The sequence below is a fragment of the Nomascus leucogenys genome, chromosome 13 (assembly GCF_006542625.1).
Source record: "Nomascus leucogenys isolate Asia chromosome 13, Asia_NLE_v1, whole genome shotgun sequence".
In the NCBI taxonomy this organism is placed as follows: domain Eukaryota; kingdom Metazoa; phylum Chordata; class Mammalia; order Primates; family Hylobatidae; genus Nomascus; species Nomascus leucogenys.
Window position 1 is genome coordinate 18,703,220 of NC_044393.1, and position 23,756 is coordinate 18,726,975.

General features: G+C 50.5%; 1 protein-coding gene across 2 annotated transcripts; it reads left to right on the forward strand.

Moving 5' to 3' along the window:
• The first annotated feature begins 332 nt into the window (after positions 1–332).
• Positions 333–23,239, forward strand: SDC4 (syndecan 4). 2 transcript variants are annotated; one of them, XM_003253627.4, is made up of 5 exons: positions 333–432; positions 12,847–12,985; positions 15,463–15,509; positions 17,968–18,166; positions 21,116–23,239. In XM_003253627.4, exons 1-5 carry the CDS (start codon positions 373–375, stop codon positions 21,265–21,267), a joined length of 597 nt encoding a protein of 198 aa, XP_003253675.1. In that variant the 5' UTR covers positions 333–372; the 3' UTR covers positions 21,268–23,239. The 2 variants fall into 2 exon arrangements, with proteins under 2 accessions (XP_003253675.1, XP_030681869.1); XM_030826009.1 differs by having other exon boundaries at positions 349–432; positions 12,847–12,994.
• Positions 23,240–23,756: the final 517 nt, after the last annotated feature.

Below are 23,756 nucleotides of genomic sequence, written 5' to 3' on the forward strand. Positions count from 1 at the left end.
CCGTCCCTGGGCCTTAGTTTCCCCAACTATGAAATGGGGTTAGGCGCAGTGATCTCTGGGGACCTGTCGGGCAGTGGGTCAAACAAATAAAGGGGTTGGAGCTCCTGGAGGGTAGGACTAGGGGTTGACTAGGAGCCCGCGGGCTCGGGCAGGGCGGGTCTCTTGGGGTTTCCAACTCCGCGGGCGGGCGCAGTGCCCCACAGGCCTCGCTTCCACTGGGGAATTCCGGGCGGGGTGCGGGCGGTGGGGCGGGGGCGGGCGGTGGGGCGGGGGCGGGCCGGGGCGGGGCCGGTAGGTCGCCTATAAGATGGGTGGCGCGCCCGCCCGGGGCCACTCGCTGCAGCCTGCACGCCCTCTCCAGTCCGTGGTGCCATGGCCCCCGCCCGTCTGTTCGCGCTGCTGCTGCTCTTCGTAGGCGGAGTCGCCGAGTCGGTGGGTGCCTGGAGGTCCCCGGGCGGGGGGCGGGGGGAGGGAGCGCAGGCCGGTGCCTCCTTTGTTCGTGGGAGCGTGGGATGGGGGGGGGCGGATCAGGGAGTACGCCACCCCCAACCGGACACCGAGGCCCGGGAAACTTTGTTGGAAACTTTGCTCTGGGGTCACGGGCCAGCTCCGGGATGGCTTCACGCGCCGTGCGCCCCTCGCCTGTTGCTCTTCCCGCCTCCCCTGGCCTCAGCCCCGCCGCGGGCTACGGGCTCGTTAGTGACTAAGCCGGTGTCAACTCTTCAACTCCCACATCCTCCTCCCTTCCCTGGTGACCCTGGGGCAGGCTTGGAGCGCTGAATCCCCTCGCTCCCTGGGCGCCCAGAGCGGACAGCTTTAGGATCCGAGATGGCCCTGGGGGTCGGGGGGGGCTGCGTGTAGTCGGAAGGGGGAGGGTTTTAGGGTTGTGCGAGGCCCTCTTTCACACACCAGGGAGAGCTGAGCCCTGACCTCAGTTCTGGCCCCAGCTCTGTCATTGACTTGTGACTTAGGGCAAAGTCCTGCCCTTCTGAATCTCTTCCCAATCTCTTCCCAATACTGCATCAAGGGTCTGAGGGAATGGGGCAAGAGGGGACTGCTACTGCGTTAGGGTTTCTAGAAAGTTGGGGACTCTGCTCTTTTCGAGGACAGAGGAGACGAATGGTTTAGACTCAACACTTAGCCAGGAGCTGAGCCTCTGCTTTCTGCAAGAAGTGTGTTCATTTTTTCTCAATTGCAGCTAAGAAAATTGAAGCATCCACCGTGAGTGAGGTGAAGGGGGTGGGGGGAGAGAAGGCCTCAATCAGCCCAGAGAAACCTTTCATTCTCACTGTCCACTGGTCTCCGTCATAGCTGTCCCTGGGCCAGCAGAAGCGCTATCCATCCCCGCAGCCGGCTTAGGAGGAGGGGGGCAATCTCATCTGGAAAGTTGGGGGGCATGGGAATTACTGTTGAAGGCAATCTGTCCCCCACAGCCTGAGCTTTGTGCCCTCTTTGTGCCCTTTAGCCCCAGTTTTCAGAGCGAGTGAGTCCTTGCAGTTTAACCATTACTGTTAATTTCTTTGAAAGCCTTGGGGCTCCTATTCCTCTGAATTTACTTAGGGGAAGGTTGATTCTGCCTGCAGGCTCTTCTTGAGGAATGAATGAGACCCTAGGCAATGCTTCCAGCCCGATTCCAGGCATGCCATGATGATTGCAAACATTTAGCGCCTTTGTGGGGGGGGCCAGACATTGCTCTAATAACTTTCTAATGGGTATATCAAGGAGCTTAATTCCAACAACAATCTTACTGTGTACTGTTCTTAAACTGGTCCTGAGGCTAGAGAGGTTAAGTAACTTGCCCAGGGTCACACAGTTAATACACAATAAATGGGTGAGTCAGATTGAAATTTAGGCAGCCAGGCTTTCAAGTTTCTGCTTTAGCTTAACTTCTACTCTTTGTGCTACTCCAAGAGTCCCATCGTTGCTAACTCAAGACGGGTTTAGAATAGGTTGAGATTTTAGGCTGGAGGGCAAAGGAATTCAGAGGTGGAAGGAAACAAGGCCAGAGTGAGGTGATGACTTAACCTAAACCAAAGGCTACCTTGCCTAAAATGTTAGTGGCTGGGGACCCAAGCCTTCTGCCTCTAGCGCAGTGCTCTAAAGTAGGCCCTGAAGGATGTGTCGGGGTCAAGCAACTGGGGAAGCATCCGAAGGGATACCACCTGGGCAGTACAGGGAAAAAGAGGAAAGGACCCAGGAGGTTGCTGAGGTCACCATGTGCCCAGTCACATGCCAGTTTCCTCCCAGGGGCTGCTGAGCCTGCAGGTGCTTCAGAGTGCTGAGCAGTCACCTGTGTCCTGGGGGCATTCTGAAGGATGTGGTTTGGGGGAAGGGGACTGTGTCAGTCCTGCCTGGGTGACCCATCAGCTGCAGGAGACATCAGCCCTGGGCAGCTGCTTCCTGAGAAAGGTGTCAAGTCTCATCCTGACCTCAGCTCTCCCCTTCCTGGCTAATGTCACAGATGTCCTGCCTGTAACTGGGGCACAGGGCTTCCCCTTTGGCCTATCCCCTCCCTCTTTTCTAGGTTGTGGTTGGAAAAATCAGACCTAGTCACAGTTGGCTTGGACTGAAGAGATAATCCAGCGTGTCCTTTTCTTTTTGCAGGTAGAGAAAAGTGAGGCCCAGGGAGATGGACTTTGCTAATAGCAGTTAGGATTGATAGAGTACTTTTTATATGACAGATCTGGTGCATTTTATCCTCACAAAAAGACCTATCACATGGGGATTCTATTATGCCCACTTTCCAAATGTGAGAGGCAAAATGGTACTACTTTGGGTTAGCAGAGAGCATCCAGGTCCCCAGGATCTCAGACTAGTAGCCCTCCCATTGTGGGTGGTGTTCCCCCAACTGTTCCATCATTCCCCTTACTGCCCCCATGTTTTGGAAGGGAACCCAGGCTCAGTACCCAGCTGTCCTCTCCTCTGTTTGGCTGGGCTTGCTATACTAAACCAGTTCTTCCTGTCCAGCTGGGAGCATTCCCTGATCTGCCTTCCTGCCACTCCCTCTCAGGCCAATTAAAGGCAGCCTTGTTTTGGGAGTACCCTCCACCCAAAGGTGTTCCTACCCAGGGGCACAGCCTACTGACTTGGCCCCAGGCCCAGGCAGTTCTGGGGAAGTGTCCCCCACCTATCAAGTGTACTTTAGCTTAAGGACATTTCTGGTCTCCTACAGTGTCCTCTTCTTGATTACATGGGAGTGGGGGTGGGGGTGGAAGCCTAGGGGCTTCTAGGACCCTTAAGTGAACAGTGAGAGCTCTTAGGACTTCTCGAGCCCAGGGAGTTATCAAACACCCAGGAAAATATTTGGGCCATGATTTGGAGGGTTCCATGAGGTTGGAGGGAGGCCTCTTTCCCCGCTGGGCTGACATCCCCCACCTTAAAATGAAAGGTTTGAACAGGGTGGCCTCCAGAGTCCTTTCCATCTCTGAATTTGATAACTTAAGTACTTACTATTCAAAAGAGGTCTCTGTCTTGAAGGAATTAACTTGAGGGAATTAACATACTCCACCAAATTCTGAATCCCTCCCTCTCTCCCCCCACACACTGAGGGCAGGAACTCTGCTCTATTTGTTTTTGTGAAATACCTGTCCCCTAGTTAGTACTCAGGAAATGCTTGTATGAATGAATAAATTCGTGCATGTAACTTTATTCTAAATGGTTCATTAATGTTATTTATCGCTTGTATGAATATCTCCCAGTACTGCAAGGTACTATTTTCTCTATTTTTACAGGAAATGGATGCTCGGAACAATGCAGTGGCTTGCTAAGGTCAGAACCAGATCTGACTGATAGGGCAAGGTGTCTGGTTTGAGTGTCCTCGGAATATTCCAGATGAGGAAATTTGCTGGGTTTGGAGATAGATACCTTAGGTCCTACTTCTGCGTTGCTGGGTGACCTTGAGCAAACAATGCCCTGTCTCTAGGTCTCAGTGTCCCCAACTCTAAAATAAGGAGGCTGGACCATTGCCTTCTAAGGGTCCTTCCTGCCCGGAGAGCCCATTGATGAGGGGAGGGGCCCTCTCCTGGCCTCCTTGGTAAAGAGTCTAAACAAATCCTAGTCTCAGAAGAGAAGTGTGGGTGAGGGGACATTCAGATCCTGCCATCTCCAGCTCCTAGAAACAGAGGGCTTTTCCAAGGACTTGGAGTGCTGAGCCTGCCTGAATGAGGAGCTGGGGAAGCCAGGCTGGGCTCCCAGTCCCAGCTCCCTGTTGGGAGAAGTTGGCTCCTAGCTGTCCTTCAACCTCCTGGACCGGAGAGGCGAGTGTGATTTCCAAATGAACGCTTAAAATTGGGGTAAGGGGCTGGACCGAGCGCTGTGAGTCACTGCATGCTAGTGTAGCCTGCCTGAGTCACCCATTTCCTTTAAAACTCTTGGCTAATAGGACAGCTCTGTGGTGGGGGTGTTGGAATGCGCTCAGAGTTTTACCTCGTCCTTTGGGAGTCATTGTTCCAGTGTCCGGGGCCTTGAGGGGACATGCAGGAAATGTTTGTACTAGGTCCCGCACTGTCACAGCCCCTTGCCTGCGTGTGGACTTTGACATCGTACATTGTGCAGCCAGTCCTCAAAATTGGGCTTTAGACCTCTGCAGAGCAGGTAGTACTTTTTTCCTCTTTAAGGCAAAACTGAGGATGCAACTGGCCTGCATTTTTTCATAGAGCAAAAGCTGGTACCGTTCAGGTTTGGTGTGACCCCAGGATTTTCTGATGTTTGTGATGACACCTCTTTGCTTCCTGGGGCTGGCCAGAGAGCATTGAAACATTGGCTTGGTGTCAGGCAGACCTAACTCCAGACGTGCGAAGTCCACCTCTTACTGGCTACGTGAACTCAGTCATGCTACTCCACCTCTGAGCCCCAGCCTCCTGGTCTGTTGAGATCATGATACCGGTGTGGGAAGCTTAAAGGAGACGACAGGGCTGTAAATAAAGTACCATACCTGGTAGGGAGGAGGTGTTACTTAGTGACAGTTCCCTTCTTTGCCCAGGCCACCTTCATGCCAGGGGGTCCTATCTCTCAAGATTCTGAGCCCAGGTCTCCTGGAAAGCTTTCTCCATCCCCCTTATCCCCCTTATCTATCCCCACAGCTGGGAGGTGGGAAGGGATAAGTCTAGGGTGGGGCTTTTGGAGTCCAAATCTCCTATTTGTTTATCTTAGAAGTGGGCTGTTTGCTAATTATCGAATGGGTTTATGTTTAAACAAGAACCAGTTCTGGGCAGCCCCACCTCTCCTGCTGGGATTTGCTGGAGCCTCGTGCTGAACAGTTTGCAGCCTGGAGGGAGAGGGGGCAGGGGGTTTGCCAAGGGTACCGGACCACTCTGGACACTGTCCAGGACTTGGGGTCACCCTCCTGTGCTGGAAGGGCAGAGTTTCTACTCTTAAGGAGGCTGAGTGATTGCAAATAGCACTTTGAGGGGTGGGGTGTTGGTGGACAGAAAAGGTACAGTGTTCTGAAAAGCCAGTTTCTCGTATGTTTTCACTGCATGGTGCCCTAGAGAGGGAGGAGAGAGAACACATATGTCAACAGTTGGGGTCTCATTTAACCTTAGAAGAACAAGCCTGACTTCTTGGGTTGGTTTGTCATTAACTAACACAGTGGTGACCTTTGGGCGCATTCGCGCACCTCACTGGGGCCTCTCTGGTCCTGTCTGCTGAAGGCTGGGTGACTGAAAAAGAAGGTACAGAAAACTCCAGCCCCCGTCCTAGCTCCGCTGCTCACCCAGGGACACACACAGTTAATACAGCACTTTGTTGATGTGAACCCCACTGTCCTCTATAAAACACCTGTGGCACTCAAAGATCATAATCGCTGTTTGGCAAACTTGTAAAGTTTTGGCTTTATTAGCACCTAGACAAGGGTTCTTAACCCGGCCAGAGATTGGCTTTGGGGAGGTGGTGTCTGTGCATATGTTGAAAATGTAAACTAAGAGTTATAGTTACTGGGGTTTAGACCTTTTTATCCTTTTCAGGGGGCGGCAGTACTCCCCAAAAGGTCACTCTGATCTCAGCAGTTCTTTCTGGCTTTGATCTTTCTACAGCCATCCTTCCTCTCTCCCCCACTTCCCAGCCTTGTTCTTGCCTCCTGCTTCCCCCAACCCCCACCTTCAGCCCAGACCTTCCTATTCAGCGGCCCCCACCCCTTCAGGCTGCATCTCACCCCTCCCCCGTCCTCCAGGCCCGGGAGCTCGGCTGCTCCAGTTTTCTCTGGCACAGTAGAAGAGGCTGCTGGTCAGGTGACACCTGGGGTAATGGAAAGGGGAGGCAGGGAGAGGCTGGTATGTGTGGAAACAGTGACTTGGTGAAGCCCAGCAGTCAGTGGCCAGGCCTGCGGGGACTGGCGGTGTCACTCCAGCCTCTGGGCGTGGGGGCAGATGTGGCACATGGCTGGCCCTGCTACCCAGAGTGGGGGTACTCCTTGCCTTGGAGAAGCCCTGCCAGAGCCGTCTGTGGGACAGACTGACCTGGTCTGGAGGATGGCTTCCTTGGGGGGTGGTGAGGAAAGAGGCAGGAAGCCAGCACCCGGGGCTGATCTAATCAGCCAAGATAAGGCTGCAGCGTGGGCTCTCTACTCTGCTCTGAGAACACGGGAGGTTTGTTTACATCCCGAGAGCCTCCCTAGCCCTTGGATCCAGCAGGGATTTTGGATCTGCTGCCTAGATTACAAGCTCCAGCTTCAATGCACCTCTGTCTCTGAGGCCCTGAGGGAGCCAGCCCCCTCCTGGCTGTCTCCACCGGTAATCGGAGCAATGCCCAGCTTGGGTACCGGGCTGGGACAGAGGGAGGCTTGTCTCTTTGAGACCTGTCTTTTACAGATTGGGAAACTGAGGCTCAGAGAAGGGAATTGTCCACGATCATCCAGGGAGTTAGTAACAAGGGTGCTGGGTCAGCTCCTGGCAGGGAGACGTCCAGAGGCTCCTGAACCCTCCCCCCATTTCTAGCTGGCACCCTAGGATCCTGGAGTTCTTGCTGTGGGAATGGGCCGCCCTGGGGCTTGGTGAAAAGCTGGTTGCTGGCAGTGCCAGGCCTGGCTCTCTCCTGAGTGATTGTGTTCAGAGTAACCCGACCTTGAAGGTGACATTTGAACCCTCACTCCACCCGCACCCCCAGACCTGGTTTAACCATTCAGGCACCAGAGCACCAGACCATGGATTGGTGTGTAGTTTCTTTTTACCTTCTAGATTTTTATTTTTTTTTTGTCCTTGGGGACCCAGGTCCCCAAGTAGAATTTCAGGTGTTTCTGGTCACTGTCATTTGCACCTTCGGGGAAAATAAAAATGTTCTTTACCTTTGTCTGCTTAGGACAGGTGGTCAAAGCTGTGTGACCTTGGGCAGGTCTCTGACTATCTCTGCATCTTTTTTTTTCACAGTCTGAAGGGACCTGATTGGTTGTTGAAAAGTCTCTGGGCTCAGAAGCAAAATGATAACCCATTGTAGGTTATATTCCTTTACTGTTTGCAAAGCACCATCTCCCTGTCCCCAGACTAGCTTCCTTCCAGCAATAGAACTGCCTCTGCAAGTTTTCCCAGGCCTCTGATCCTTTGAACACTAATCCCACTGGCCAGGAGGAAGGCAGGTGGGGGTTAATCACAGCCACTGTTCATTGATCACCTGCTGTGTACCAGGCCACGTGCTGGGTCCCTTGCACACACAAATGCATTCCACTTAATCCCCATCACCCTGCAAGGTGCTACCAGCCCTAGTCACAAAAGAAGAAACAGGATTTCAGAGATGAAATAAACTCCCAAGCTCATATAGTTAGGAAGTGGCAGAACTCACTTGTGAATCTGCCTCGATGCACAACCACTCTGGGTGGTAGAGTCACAGTTGTGGGCCCCAGGTTTTAGCCATTTCGGGGAATGTCTGGCCCTTAAGAAGTGGGTGGGATGGGGAAGAACAGTTACTACTAGTGTACGCTGCTGGGGGTCTCCTGCCAGAAATCATTCTGGTGGGTCCAGGTGTTGGAGCCCCAGGTACTCACCATCCCCTCTCCCCACTAAATTTGGCTTGCCCAGTTATTACCCTTCTGGTCTTGCCTCCTGAAAGAAGGGTCAAGTGTGTCCCCGACCCTACCTCCCCTGGGGAGGAGCCAGGTGGGGGGAGGCTCTCATTAGTTCACAGTTATCCAAGCCCTGACCCTGAACTCCTCCTGGGTGCCCCAGCCAAGTTTCTGTTCCTTTGTTTAAGCGATATCACTTTCACCTTTGTTTACTCCCGGGCAGGGGCAGGGGTAGGGGTGCCCTGGAGCCCTGGCCCAGCCAGTGTGTTGTGGACTGGTGGGTTAGGCTGGAGAGAAGTGAAGAGTTGGTGGCAGTGAGAAGTCTAGTTGTGGCTGGGACGTGTTCTTGAGAAAGATCTGGATTTGAATCCCAGCTCTATTGCTTTCAGGTTGCATGACGTTGGATAAGTACTCAGCTGAACCTCAGTTTTCTCATCTGCAAAATGGGTAGAGCACCTTGCAAGGCTGTTTTGCCAATTAAATGAACTTGTATAAATAAAGTACCCAGCATGGTGCTTGGCATGTAGTGGATACCCCTTTTAGTCACTCATGCATTTCGTGGGGTGATAGAAGCCATAGGATTTCGGGATAGGGTTGGGATAGGACCTTTTCATAGCTTCATGCCTATAGCCAAAAGACTAGATGGGGAGTGTAACTGTAATGACAGCTGCTGCCTGTGGATTTGCTGAGGCCCTTAGGGGCAGCCAACACCCTGGAAGGGGAGAGAAGATAATTCCAGTCTGGGAGCCAGGAGACCTAGGTTCTAAGTCCATCTCTGCTGCCAGCTGCTTGGATGACCTTGGCAAAGTCCCTTGTCTTCTTGTCTGTTTGCTAGGTTATAAAATCAGATACCTTCTGTTGGCAGGTGTTAGTTTCTATAGAACAAAAGAGCACTTGCCCTCCCTTCTTTCTCCCCAACAGTCTGGGGAAGAATCTAGGATCTCTAAACCCCCAGGCCTAATCCCAGATCCCCACCAGCCACAGGGCCAGCAGAGTCTGGGGGACCTAGGCCCACTGCCCTATTTTTTATTTTTGGGAGACAGGGTCTTCCTGTCACCCAGGCTGGAGTGCAGTGGCACGATTGTAGCTCACTGCAGCCTCGACCTCCTGGGCTCAAGTGATCCTCCCACCTCAGCCTCCCTAGTAGCTGGGACCACAGGCATACACAACCACATTTGGCTAATTTTTGTAGAGATGGGGTTTCACCATGTTGCCCCGGCGATCTCAAACTCTTGGGCTCAAGTGATCCTCCCACCTTTGCCTCCCAAAATGTTGGGATTAAGCCACTGTGCCTAGCCACCACTGTCTTATTTAGTTGGTAATTTCTGTTGTGTGTTCATGAAAGGGACAAAGATACAAGGAGACTTGAGAGCCCAGAGAGGGTGCCTGTGCATGTACACACACGAACACACATGCCTGGGCAAAGGTGGGGTGAGCTGAGGAGAACAGACCACATTCTTAGCCAGGAGCAGGGCGGGGTCCATCTCTGGTCAGGGCTGGGCCTGGCTGCTGGGTGGCCTGGTTCTTCAAAGTCACCCCAGACTGAATGGGCTTTATCTGAAAAGAGGGTGGAGGAGAGGAGGACCGTTGGTGCCTTCCCAACCTTTACACAAAAAAGAGTGATTGCCCACAATCCCACGGGGCTTGGTCCCGTCTTGCTGGCCTAGTCCTAAATGGCTCTTACCCACTTGGGAGTTTCCTTCCCTCTTGTCAGAGGTCATGGGTGGAGAAGGGACCAAAACAGGGCAGAGAAGGGGCTTCCAGAGCTCAAGGAGAGATTTAATTCCCTGTGTCCTCCCATCACCACTGGGAGCTGGAAGAAGTTTCTTCCCAGCCCCTTGACTTGCTATAGGAGGGAAATCCTGGACTCATCTAAATGCAGCCTTGAAGACTCCGTCTTTTCAGAGCTTTGGAATAGGATCAAATCCTGGCCGTGCCACGGAGCCCCAGGGTGACTTTAGACTAGACTAGTTTCTTTTTTTGGAGACTGAGTATAAAAATGAAGGGCTAAGGATGAACAGGTGCCCACAAAGAGGGCTGAACTGGGAATAAATCTTGGTTTCAGCCTTGCTTTTGCTGCTGACTTGGCTGCAAGATCTTCACGCCCCGCTTTCGCTCATAGCCTTCATTCCTCTAGTGTAAAACGGAGGTAATTCCTAACAGCCAATGGGCATGCTAATGCCATGGGTTGTTTTGAAATACCTCTTAGCACTTTCACGTACTGAAAGAGAGGCTGGATGCATAAACAACCTTCCATGGCTCCTGGAGGCAGTGAGGGGTGGGAAAAGGTCTCTCAGCCTGAGACAAGTCTCCTGATGGAGCTACAGCCCCTGTTGAGGACTTTGACCTGGTGAACAGGTGGCCAAAGTGTACCATTCTTTCTCTCTCCCGGCTGGATTTGACCCCCGCACTTAACAGGGCTCCCTTGGAGCCTGGGGCAGGCTGGTGACCCCGTGTACATATGTGTTCATGCATGTGTTTATGTGTTTGTGGTTAAAGGTCCAGGCGAGTGACGCCTGGGTTCTGGTCCAGTGTCGCTACTTCCTGCTTGTGTGGCCTTTGACAAGTGACTTTACCTTTCTGAGCCCTTGTTTCCATCTCTGCAAAAACGGACTATTAAAAGGACCTAGACAGGCTGTGTGCTTGGTTAAGTCTTGTCACTTGGGCTCGGGGGATTTGCCGCAGGAGATGGAGGTAGGAGCACAGGGACCCTGCCGTTAGGTATAGGTACTTGGGCAGCCATGAGGAGCCTTCCTCCTGCTCTGCCAAACCAAAGCCACAGGCACGGGCTATGTGCGGGGGCTTGAATTCCAGCACCAGCAGCCCAGCAGCTCCTGATTCCCAAGTCATGAAGTCATCTCTGACCAGGACTTAACCTCTCTGGCTTTCCACCCCCACGGGTGCCAAGCGTTCAGCAGAGATTCTCCCCACTCCCCGGGGAGAGAGTGATTCCTGGCCACTGCCTTCCTTGCAGCCTGACCCAGCTCCCTTCCGGGAATCCAGCATCCTCCCTCTGTGGGGGTGGAAGAGGGGGCATGAGGGTCAGGTTCCACCTGCCTCTCCCCAGAAGCCCAGTGAGGAGAGTACAGGAGCGGCTCTGAAGCAGCTTTCCTGGGCCTCTCCTGCAATGACAATAACCTTATCTTAGGGACAGATGTTCCTTCTCAGACACCCTCCTTTGTCAATGGCAGTCAGCTGAGTGAAGGACAGCCTGGGGTGTCCGAAACAGAGACCTGACCTCTTTCTATCCTGAGTTATGTAGCAAACGCTCTGTGTGACCTTGGGCAAGTCCCTGCCCTGTTCTGGGCTCAGATTCAAGTTGTGTGAAATGGGAGGACAGGAGCTCCTTGGGTCCTGGCATTCCATGATTCTAAGCAGACCCCCAGCTCCTGCAGTTATGGCGTCTGGAGAAGATGGGAATGTCTTGCAGCGGGAGGGGCATGGTGTATTGAACTTAATGAAAAACCCCAACTCTCCTGGCAAATACTAGGCACTTTAATGTTTGAATTAATTAGTAGAATAATGAACTTTGCTCAGAGCTGCTGTTCTCTGGGCAAACAGAAGCCTGAGCCCAGAAGCTGGAGGAAGGGTGATGGGCATCCAAATGTTTCCTGTGCTCTTGAGGGTGCATGCATTGTTCCCACTCCGTGGAGCTACAGAATGGGAGCAGGGTAACTGATGTACTGTAGGGCTGCCCAGGACCTTTGACACTTTCCTTTGGCAAGTGGTTTGGTGGGAGTGGACCTGAGACTCTGTCGTGATCAGCTGTGTCTCCACAGGGTAGTGGCTGAGTGACACTTATGGGTACTGGAGTGGATGGTCTGTGAGGGTAGGGATTGTGCCTCTCGGTGTCTGCATGGTGCTGGCAGCAGAGTAGATCTGTGGGAGATGTTTGGAAGGCAAGACTGAATCCAGGAGTGTACTCCTGAGTCATCAGGTCTGGGCAGCGCCCTGACCTGAGGCTGTCTTAGGGTGTGCGTGAGGCAGCCCTGTCTGTCCCGGCCCAGACTGACTCAGCTGGGCAAAGTGTCCTGGACTGGGCAAGACCAGAACCAGCAGCCCACTCCATGTCCTGTGTGAATCAGCTGCCACTGCATCACAGAGCCCTGGAGTGTAGCATCCCAGGGCCCTGTGCATGGAGACTCCTGGCTCTGAAGTCAGGCAGCCCTGTGTGTGCAATCCTTGCCATCTGCCAGCTGTGTCACCAAAAGAAAATGACTCCCTCGGCTGTAAAAATAAGTGAATAACATGCCTCCAGAGTTATTAAAACAGGGCCCGGCACATAGCAAGTGCTTGGTAAAGGATACCTAGCCATATTAATAATTTGATTATTACCTCATTTACTATTTTTATTTTTTTTTCTGAGACGGGGGTCTCACTCTGTAGCTCAGCTAGAGTGCAACGGCATGATCCTGGCTTATTGCAACCTCCGCCTCCCGCGTTCAAGCAATTCTCCTGTCTCAGCCTCCTGAGTAGCTGGGACTACAGGCGTAAGCCACCACGCCCAGCTAATTTTTGTATTTTTAGTAGAGATGGGGTTTCACCATGTTGGCCAGGCTGGTCTTGAACTCCTGACTTCAGATGATCTGCCTGCCTCGGCCTCCCAAAGTGTTGGGATTACAGGTGTGAGCCACTGTCCCCAGCCTCATGTACTATTTTTATTTGCCCAGAATGGGAAAGAGACTTGTCTAAGGACACGTGGCGACTTAGAGGTAGAGTGGGATCCAGGACTCAGGTCTCCAGGCCCTGGCCTGGTCTCTTTCTAGTTTCTGAATGCCCACTTCACTAGCTTTCGGGCATCAGCTGTCACGGAGCACTGGGGATGTTGGCTGATGTGTCTCCTTTCTTTATCTTAGATCCGAGAGACTGAGGTCATCGACCCCCAGGACCTCCTAGAAGGCCGATACTTCTCCGGAGCCCTACCAGACGATGAGGATGTAGTGGGGCCCGGGCAGGAATCTGATGACTTTGAGCTGTCTGGCTCTGGAGATATGGGTATGGAAGGTGTGTTGGGCAGGCGTAGGCACAAAGCTGGAGGGGGTGGTGGCCTCACCAGCCAGGAGGGTGACCATGCCTTGAGACTTGGATTTTTGTGGGGCTTTTCCTAGAGTGCCCTTCCTCCTTCTCAAAAAAAGGGGAGACAAAAGTAACGGATTAACCTTTTCCATCCCTGAGAGCCCCTGGGGACAAGCTGTTTGCTGCTTTGAAGGCATCTGGGTTTTCTGAGCTCCAGCCTGAACCTGTCCTCATAGGCTCTTCTCTTTTCTGCAGGGCATGGTGGGGGTGGGGTGGGGGTAGGATGGGTGGCAGGACAGGGTGGGAGTGGGGAAGGAGGACCCATAAAGTGTTTTCCTTTTTCTGAAAGGAAAAGTTCCAGCCTGGGCCACATGGTGAGAACTTGTCTCTACAAAAACACAAAAATTAGCCGGACATGGTGGCATGCACCTGTAGGAGTCCCAGCTACTTGAGAGGCTGAGGTGGGAGGATCCCTTGAGCCTGGGAAGTTGGGGCTGCAGTGAGCCAAGATCATGCAACTGCACTCCAGCCTGGGTGACAGAGTGAGACCCTGTCTCAAAAAAAAAAAAAGGAAAAGTAGCAGCTTAGAAGTGGGGATGGGGTGGGAGGGGGCATGAGTGGGCAGAGATGTAGTTGGGAAACCAAGAACAAGTCCCTGCTTCAGCGGTGGTGGGGGTGGGTGAAGGGCCCAAGGCCTCTAGGCCAGACAGCTAATAAGTGTCCCCGCTATGTGCAGAGAGGTGTTAATGATTGCAAGTTTTAGCTTTGCAAGTTTTAGCTTTGGAGTCACATGGTCCTGAGTTCAAGCCTCCATCCTGTGTGAACTGAGCTTCAATTTTCTAATCTGTAAAATGGGAATAATAAAGATAGTACATGAGTGTTGTGGGGACTGAACTGACTTAAAGCTTTTGGCACCTACCAAGCACTCAGTACGTGTGTGTTTGGTTTAAAAAAAAAATAAATTTTATGGCCGGGCGTGGTGGCTCATGTCTGTAATCCCAGCACTTTGGGAGGCCAAGGCAGGCAGATCACAAGGTCAGGAGTTTGAGACCAGCTTGGCCAACATGGTGAAACCCCGTCTCTACTAAAAATACAAAAATTAGCGAGGTGCGGTGTCAAGTGCCTGTAATCCCAGCTACTTGGGAGGCTGAGACAGGTGAATTGCTTGAACCCGGGAGGCAGAGGTTGCAGTGAGCTGAGATCGCGCCTCTTGCACTCCAGCCTGGTGACAGAGCAAGACTCCGTCTTGAAAAAATGTAAAAATAAAAAAATAAATTTTATTATGCGCATACAACATGATGTTATGGGAAACATATAGATAGTAAAAACGTTACTACAGTGGAGTTTAATTAATATATCCATCATCTCACATAGTCACCCAGGAAATGTTTTAATATTGCAGTTAGAGTTTTCTTTCTCAAAAGTTAATTCCCTGGGGATCTTGTTAAAATATAGATTTTGGCTGGGCGTGGTGGCTTACACCTGTAATTGAAGCACTTTGGGAGGCCAAGGCAGGTGGATCACGAGGTCAAGAGATCGAGACCATCCTGGCCAACCAATATGGTGAAACCCCGTCTCTACTAAAAATACAAAAATCAGCTGGGTGTCATGGCGCACCCCTGTAGTCCCAGCTACTCGGGGGGCTGAGGCAGGAGAATCGCTTGAACCCAGGAGGCGGAGGTTGCAGTGAGCTGAGATGGCACCACTGCACTCCAGCCCAGGCAACAGAGAGAGACTCTGTCTCAAAAGAAAAAAAAAAAAAGTAGATTTTGATTCAGTCAGCCCTGAAATTCTACATTTCTACTTTTTTTTTGAGACGGAGTCTTGTTCTGTTGCCCAGTCTGGAGTCCAGTGGCATGATCTTGGCTCACTGCAACCTCTGCCAAACGGGTTCAAGTGATTCTCCTGCCTCAGCTTCCCAAGTAGCTGGGATTACAGTGCCTGCCATCAAGCCTGGATAATTTTTGTATTTTTAGCAGAGACGGGGTTTCACTATGTTGGCCAGGCTGGTCTCAAACTCCTGACCTCAAGTGATCTGCCCACCTTGGCCTCCCAATAACTCCTGACCACAAATGATCTGCCCACCTTGGCCTCCCAAAATGCTGGGATTACAGGCGTGAGCCACCGTGCCTGGCCTTGAAATTCTACATTTCTAACCAGCTCTCAGGTGTTGCTGTTGGTTTTTAGATCCACACTTTGCAGAGCAAGGCTTTAGAGCTGATGAAGCCTCTGCTCAGCTGCCAGCTCACACATTCCTGTGAAAGAGCCAGGGGGGTGGGTCTGAGAAGCCCCATTTTACAGATGATATGACTGAGGTAGGGGTGGGGAAGCTCGCTTGCTGGACATTGAGCATTTGGAGGCTGGTTGTAAGGTGGAGCTCCCACCAGCCCTGGCTGAAGGGGTCATTTTCCTGGGGTAATGGACCTCACACTCACACAGCTATTCTGACCTTACAGATGACTTGGAAGACTCCATGATCGGCCCTGAAGTTATCCATCCCTTGGTAAGTAGCTACATCCTTCTGCCTCTTCCACTTTGCTCCTCTATAGCAGACCTATTGGGAGAGGCAGAAAATACAGCCCACATAGGCAGAATAAGTGAGGGGTCTTACCCCACTATGCGGGAAGGCTTTTTAAAAATCTGGCCCTGGGCTGGGCATGGTGGCTCAGGCCTGTAATCCCGCAATTTGGGAGGCTTGAGGTCAGGAGTTCAAGACCAGCCTGGGCAACCTGATGAAACCTGTCTCTACATAAAAAATACAAAAATTAGCCAGGTGTGGTGGCATGTGCTTGTAGTCCCAGCTACTTGAGAGGCTGAGGTGGGAGAATGGCTTAAGTCCAGGAGGCAGAGGTTGCAGTGAGCCAAGATTGTGCCAGTGCACTCCAGCCTGGTTGACAGAGCCAGACTGTGTTAAAACAAACAAACAAACAAATCTGGCCCCAGCCTCATTTTGTAGGTTGCTGGTAGGCCATCCTCCCTGCAGGGGTAGTCACCGTCAACAGCAACTCCTTTTCTCTACATTTATAGCTATTTCCTAGCATTGGTATAAAAGTATATATACAGGCTCGGTGCAGTGGCTAATGCCTGTAATCCCAGCACTTTGGGAGGCCAAAGCGGGCAGATCACCTGAGATCAGGAGTTCGAGACCAGCCTGGCCAACGTGGTGAAACTCTACCTCTACTAAAAATACAAAAAATTAGCCAGGCATGGTGGCGTGTGCCTGTAGTCCTGGCTACTTGATTAGGAGGCTGAGGTAGGAGGATCACTTGAACCCAGGAGGCAGAGGTTGCAGTGGGCAGAGATTGCACCATTGCACCCCAGCCTGGGCGACAGAGTGAGACGCCCTTTCAAAAAAAAAAAAAAAAAGTATATATATAATTCTGTGAAATGCGTTTTTCACTTAGACTGGTCATGAGTATTTCCCTGCATAATTTAATGCTCTTGTCATTTTTATAGGCTGTGTAATAGTTTACCTGTTTCCCTTTATTGATGGAAAAATGGCTTATAATTTCTTAACATTTTAAAATTATAACACTGCAGCAAACATCTTTTTTATTTTTGCAAAGTGATAACAAGTTTATTAAGAAAGTAAAGGAATAAAAGAATGGCTACTCCATAGGTAGAGCAGTGGCATTGGCTGCTGGTTGCCCATTTTTATGGTTATTTCTTGATTATATGCTAAGCAAGGGGTAGATTATTCATGAGTTTTCCAACAAAGGGGTGGGCAATTCCCAGAACTAGGGAGTCCTCCCCTTTTTAGACCATATAGAGTAACTTGCTGACTTTGTCAGGGCATTTGTAAATTGCCGTGGCACTGATGGGAGTGTCTCTTAGCATGCTAATGTAGTATAATTAGCAATATAATGAGCAGTGAGGCCAACAGTTTCATTGCCATCCTGGTTTTGGTGGTTTTTGGCCAGCTTCTTTATTGCAACCTGCTTTATCAGCAAGGTCTTTATGACCTGTATCTTGTGCAGACCTCCTATCTCATTCTGTTATGTAGGATGCTTAACTTACTGGGAATGCGGCCCAGCAGGTCTCAGCCTTATTTTACCCAGCCCCTATTCAAGATGTAGGCACTCTGGTTCAAACACCTGACATTTTCCCCCTCCCTTTTGTAAGAGAACCCTTAATTCTAAGGGTTGCAGAGGGACAAAGATCCATCTTCTGTAACTTCTTCATGCTGAATAGGGTGATGATATTCCTGCTTAACTATTAGGGCCTCTTGTATCCATGGTAGAGAGGGGCTCAGTCAGAAAGGGCCAGTATGGTGAGGGCCATTCATAACTCTTAGTTCTGACAAAAGGTGATATCCAAAGTCCTCCAATCAGTGCTGCAGTCCATTTCCTTTGGTTTGGGGGTCTCCCCCGTCTCATCCCTTCTGTGGTTCTCCAGAAAGATGTTACCAGAAAGGGGTCCCGATCCAGACCCCAAGGGAGAGGGTTCTTGGATCTTGCACAAGGTAGAATTCAGGGTGAGTCCATAGAGTAAAGTGAAAGCAAGTTTATTAAGAAAGTAAAGGAATAAAAGAACGGCTGCTTCGTCGGCAGAGGAGCTGCAGCAAGCATCTTTTACATGTAGTCTGTAAAGAGCTCCTTATAGTAGCGTTTCCAGGGCAAAACTGCCACCTTAAAGGGCCAGCCATGTCTAAGGTTTTGCCAAATTGCTTCCAGAGTGGTTGCTCTAGAATAACCAGTGGCCAGCAGTGCAGGAGAGCACCTGCTTCCCTGTTCCCTTGGTCGCATTCATTTTTCATTTGGGACAGATCTACTAGAAAAGTTGGGGATAAGGATTTTGGCAGCATAATTGTGGAGAGGTTGTTGCCAATTCCTGCTCCAGGACCATATGGTTCAGCTGAACATGGCAGAACCAGATTCTCTGCCTGGCTGAATGTCCCTGTCCCCTGCTCTGGGTCTCTTCCAAAATATGCTGAGTGTCTCTTCTCCTTTCCACCCATCCAGGTGCCTCTAGATAACCACATCCCTGAGAGGGCAGGGTCTGGGAGCCAAGTCCCCACCGAACCCAAGAAACTGGAGGAGAATGAGGTTATCCCCAAGAGAATCTCACCCATTGAAGAGAGTGAGGATGTGTCCAACAAGGTGTCCATGTCCAGCACTGTGCAGGGCAGCAACCTCTTTGAGAGAACGGAGGTCCTGGCAGGTAAGGCCCCATGCTGCTTATAAGATGCCTTGAAGGTGGAATGGGGCTTAGCGGGGGAGAGCACCTGCAGGCAGGGATGCCTCCAGCCCATGAGGCTCCTTGGTGCCTCTTCCTTTTGCCCATTCAGGTTGCCCTAGAACTTGGAAAGACTACACCTCCCTTATGGGGTGGCTCTGACTGTGCAGCCTGGTGGAGGGAGAGGAAAAAGTGCCTATCAAAGGCTTCTGGAAAATAGGCAGTAAGTCATTCTCTTGCCTTAAGTCCTTCTCATTTATTTTGCAAAGGACTTTCACTGTATAGGTTTGGCATCTGGGAGTTAATCATTAAAAGTTAATTTCCCTTGTAAGTCTGGAGGCTCCTTCGAATTGGGTTAGCTTCCCTTCCCCCTACTCTATCACTTGTCAGCCTTGCGACCTTGGCTGAGAAGCTTTCGAACTTGATGAGCCTCAGTTTCCTTATCTGTAAAATGGGTACAGTGATACCTCCTGGGGTTGATATAATGAGTCCATGAAAAATAAAATATGAAATAACTTCGCACACTGTAAAGGGCTATTCTGATTTGGCCTCAGTTGAGTGTTCTTTACTGGAATGTGCATGGTGAGGAATGCTTTGTCCCAGGTGTTGACAAGAGGGATGGAGGGAACTCCCCAAGGTCATGGCCGAGGGCCAGTCTGGATGAACCGGCCTGGAAAGTGGGCACCCTGGGCCCATGCTGGGTAACTCCTGTCTCCTGGGAATCAACAGGGCCAGCAGCTCCAAGGAGGCTTGAGCTATAGAGACAGAGCCTGGCTTCATCCAGGACAGATGGAAGGTCTCACCTGCCTCTTGTAAAGAGGGTTCCTGGGAGCACAGTCCCAGCTGACTGGGCCCACCTCAGCCCTGACCCTGGCTTCCTGGTATCTGAGCCAAAGTTCTTTTTACTTTTCTTTCAGAAAAAGATTTGCATAAGACTTTGGATTTGCATAAGGTTTTGCTCTAATTAACTAAAAGTGCTATTGCTTCTAAAGAAAAATGTGAAAACCACTGATTAATCCAAGCGCCTGCTTCTTATACATGGGGAGACTGAGGCCCAGACTTTGGGCCACATAGTAAGAAAAGAACTGAAGCCAGGTCTTTAATCTTCCATTTGAGAATTATACAAGCCTAAGAGCCTTATGTGAAAAGTTACATTGTTAGCTGGTGTGGTGGAATCCCCCATTCCAGAAGCTTTAATGAGCACCCAGAAGCTTTATTAAATGCTTGCTGTATGCTCTATGATTCCTGCACCCCTCATTGAGTCCCTACAACACAAAACTGAGTCTAAAGAACTTATCCAAAGTCACAAAGCTGGGAAGTGGCAGACCTGGCATTTGGACCGAGGACCACAGTCAGCTTCTGAGCCTGTGCTTGAAACTTGACCCTGTGGGGCATCCCAGCGCAGACCCAGGGCCCCGTGGAGGAACTGGGGTCATCAGAGGGAAAGGTGATAGAGACAAGAATGGGGTTGATGCCTGATATTCCATGTGCTTTCTCTGGCACCTCCTGGGGGTACTTTTTTGTTGCTTTTTCATAGGATTTTACCTAAGAAAGAACCTTGCTTGACTCCTCTGTGCCACTGTGTCCCCATTGTGGACATAGATTTGTAGTGTGTGCAGGGATGGAAAATTAATCTTCTTAGCCAGAGTAAGACCGAATTAGGGGACTCAATCTGCCACAGAAGGGATTCTATGAGGCATCCCTGCCCCTAGCAAACAGGAATGAGTCATTCAGGCCACCTGGCAGAGTGGACAGGCCAGACCCACTCACCGTTAGAAGCCCATCTCTGCCCGACACTAGGCAGGCTCTCTTCTCAGAGCCTGAAAGTGTCATTTATTAAGCACCTCCTGTTGTGCACACCTGATTCAGGGGGTTCAGGACACAGCTATAAACCTTAAACCTTTACAGTTAATGAATCTTGAGAATATGCTATGCACTAGGCATTGTTCTAAGCATTTTGAGTGGATTAATTTATTTAATCCTTAGGACAAATGTATGAGAAAGATATGGCTATTCCCATTTTGCAGTAGGGAGATGAAGGAAACTTGCCCCAAATCACACAACCAGGAAGTAGGAGAGGTAGGAGTGGAAACCAGGCCTTAGCTACTGAGTTCTGTATGTAATCGTAACATAAGAGCTTGGAATTAGTATGTTCTGTATGTGTGCACTTTGAATGTACATACCTGTCTATGAAGTGTAGGCTGTATAGGTAAATATGCACGCAGGGAGAGCTAGAGAGTGCCCTGTGCTAAGGACTGCAGGATAAATATGTCTACAGGGATTTCCATAGCCTACCGTTTTCTCCTGTTCCTGGCTCAGTTACTGCTAGACTGTTGCAGGGGAGTCCGCTTGGTGTTTGGAAAGAGCCTGGGCTTTAGATTCAGGCAGATGTGGGTTAAAGTAGTGGCCTTGGCCAAGTGCGGTGGCTCACGCCTATAATCCCAGCACTTTGGGAGGCCGAGGTGGGCGAGGTCAGGAGTTCAAGACCAGCCTGGCCAACATAGTGAAACCCCGTCTCTACTAAAAATACAAAAATTAGCCGGGCATGGTGGCATGTGCCTGTAGTCCCAGCTACTCAGGAGGCGGAGGCAGGAGAATTGCTTGAACCCAGGAGGTGGAGGTTGCAGTGAGCCGAGATCACACCACTGCACTCCAGCTGGGGCAACAGAGTGAAACTTCATCTCAAAAAAAAAAAAAGGAGTGGCCTTGCCACTAGCCCTGTGGTCTTCAGTGACTTAAAATGCCAATGACCCACTTCTTATAACTGGGGTCATGAGGTCAACTTAAATAAGGCATCAGCTTGCCTGGCACAGGCAGTGGTGATGGTGAGGATGTCTGGTTGTAAGAGAACTGACAGTGGGGGAAAGAGGGGTTCATCCTTAGGTCCTGATGAGGAGCTCTCACCCCCCGCCTCTTCTCTCTCCTCCTCTCCAGCTCTGATTGTGGGCGGCATCGTGGGCATCCTCTTTGCCGTCTTCCTGATCCTACTGCTCATGTACCGTATGAAGAAGAAGGATGAAGGCAGCTATGACCTGGGCAAGAAACCCATCTACAAGAAAGCCCCCACCAATGAGTTCTATGCATGAAGCTTGCTTGTGGGCACTGGCTTGGACTTTAGCGGGGAGGGAAGCCAGGGGATTTTGAAGGGTGGACATTAGGTTAGGGTGAGGTCAACCTAATACTGACTTGTCAGTATCTCCAGCTCTGATTACCTTTGAAGTGTTCAGAAGAGACATTGTCTTCTACTGTTCTGCCAGGTTCTTCTCGATCTTTGGGCCTCAGTTGCCCTGGCAGAAAAATGGATTCAACTTGGCCTTTCTGAAGGCAAGCCTGGGATTGGATCACTTCTTAAACTTCCAGTCAGGAATCTAGGTCCGCCCTCAAGCCCATACTGACCATGCCTCATCCAGAGCCCCTCTGAAGCCAGGGGGCTAACGGATGTTAGCTAGAGGTCCTCCCCCAGTGGCCTTCCTCCCTTCCTTTCACAGCCGGTCTCTCTGCCAGGAAATGGGGGAAGGAACTAGAACCACCTGCACCTTGAGATGTTTCTGTAAATGGGTACTTGTGATCACACTACGGGAGTCTCTGTGGTATATACTTGGGGCCATTCTAGGCTCTTTCAAGTGACTTTTGGAAATCAACCTTTTTTATTTGGGGGGGGAGGATGGGGAAAAGAGCTGAGAGTTTATGCTGAAATGGATTTATAGAATATTTGTAAATCTGTTTTTAGTGTTCATTTTTTTAACTGTTCATTCCTTTGTGCAGAGTGTATATCTCTGCCTGGGCAAGAGTGTGGAGGTGCTGAGGTGTCTTCATTCTCTTGCACATTTCCACAGCACCTGCTAAGTTTGTATTTAATGGATTTTGTTTTTGTTTTTGTTTGTTTCTTGAAAATGAGAGAAGAGCCGGAGAGATGATTTTTATTAATTTTTTTTTTTTTTTTTTTTACTATTTATAGCTTTAGATAGGGCCTCCCTTCCCCTCTTCTCTCTTTGTTCTCTTTCATTAAATTCCTTCCCCAGTTTTTTTTTATACTTTAAACCCCGCTCCTCATGGCCTTGGCCCTTTCTGAAGCTGCTTCCTCTTATAAAATAGCTTTTGCCGAAACATAGTTTTTTTTTTTTTTTTTTTTAGCAGATCCCAAAATATAATGAAGGGGATGGTGGGATATTTGTGTCTGTGTTCTTATAATATATTATTATTCTTCCTTGGTTCTAGAAAAATAGATAAATATATTTTTTTCAGGAAATAGTGTGGTGTTTCCAGTTCGATGTTGCTGGGTGGTTGAGTGAGTGAATTTTCATGTGGCTGGGTGGGTTTTTGCCTTTTTCTCTTGCCCTGTTCCTGGTGCCTTCTGATGAGGCTGGAATAGTTGAGGTGGACGGTTCTACCCTTTCTGCCTTCTGTTTGGGACCCAGTTGGTGTTCTTTGGTTTGCTTTCTTCAGGCTCTAGGGCTGTGCTATTCAATACAGTAACCACATGTGGCTGTTTAAAGTTAAGCCAATTAAAATCACATAAGATTAAAAATTCCTTCCTCAGTTGCACTAACCACGTTTCTAGAGGCGTCACCGTGTGTGGCTCATGGCTACTGTATTGACAGCAGAGAGCATGTCCATCTGTTGGACAGCACTGTTCTAGAGAACTAAACTGTCTTAACGAGTCACAGCCTCAGCTGTGCTGGGATGACCCTTGTCTCCCTGGGTAGGGGGAGGGGGAATGGGGGAGGGCTGATGAGACCCCAGCTGGGGCCTGTTGTCTGGGACCTTCCCTCTCCTGAGAGGGGAGGCCTGATGGCTTAGCCTGGGCAGGTCGTGTCTCCTCCTGACACCAGTGGCTGCAGTGAGGGGAACCACCCTCCCTTGTTGCACCAGTGGCCATTAGCTCCCGTCACCACTGCAACCCATGGTCCCAGCTGGCTGGGTCCTCTTCTGCCCCCAGTGCCCTTCTCCTCGGGCTGTGTTGGAGTGAGCACTTCCTCTGTAGGCACCTCTCACACTGTTGTCTGTTACTGATTTTTTTTTTTGATAAAAAGATAATAAAACCTGGTACTTTCTAAACTGCCTGCCTCTGTCATTTTAGTTCATAACAAGTCATCCTTTTTGGGCTCTGTATCCCCTTGATCTCAGTGGGGCATGAAGAAACACCCTGGACCAAATCCCCTATGGGGTGCCAGACATGCCAGGGGGTGGGCAGCGGGTGGGGGCAGAGATGTAAGAAGGCAGGAAGGGGCCTAGAGAGGAGGGAAGACTTCAGAACATGCACCCTGATGGCCTATGCAGCATATCACCCCTACTTCAAGGTTTTGTGTAGGTGGCACTGTGTTTAAATAGCAAACACGAAAATCTTTGCATCAGTTGCCATCCATAGAAATCAGGAGGTTTCTCATAAAAATCCAGATTTCTCACTTTTCTTGGGAAAAAGAAATCAAAACATTGGCCACTGTCGGCCTGCATGGCAACAAGAGAGAGCTGCTGAGCAGCAGGCACCCATCTAGATGTGGGCTGTCCACACCACCGTCTCCGCCTGCTTCACTCAGGCCACCGCCGCAGCCAGGCTGGCTGGCAGGCTCCGGAA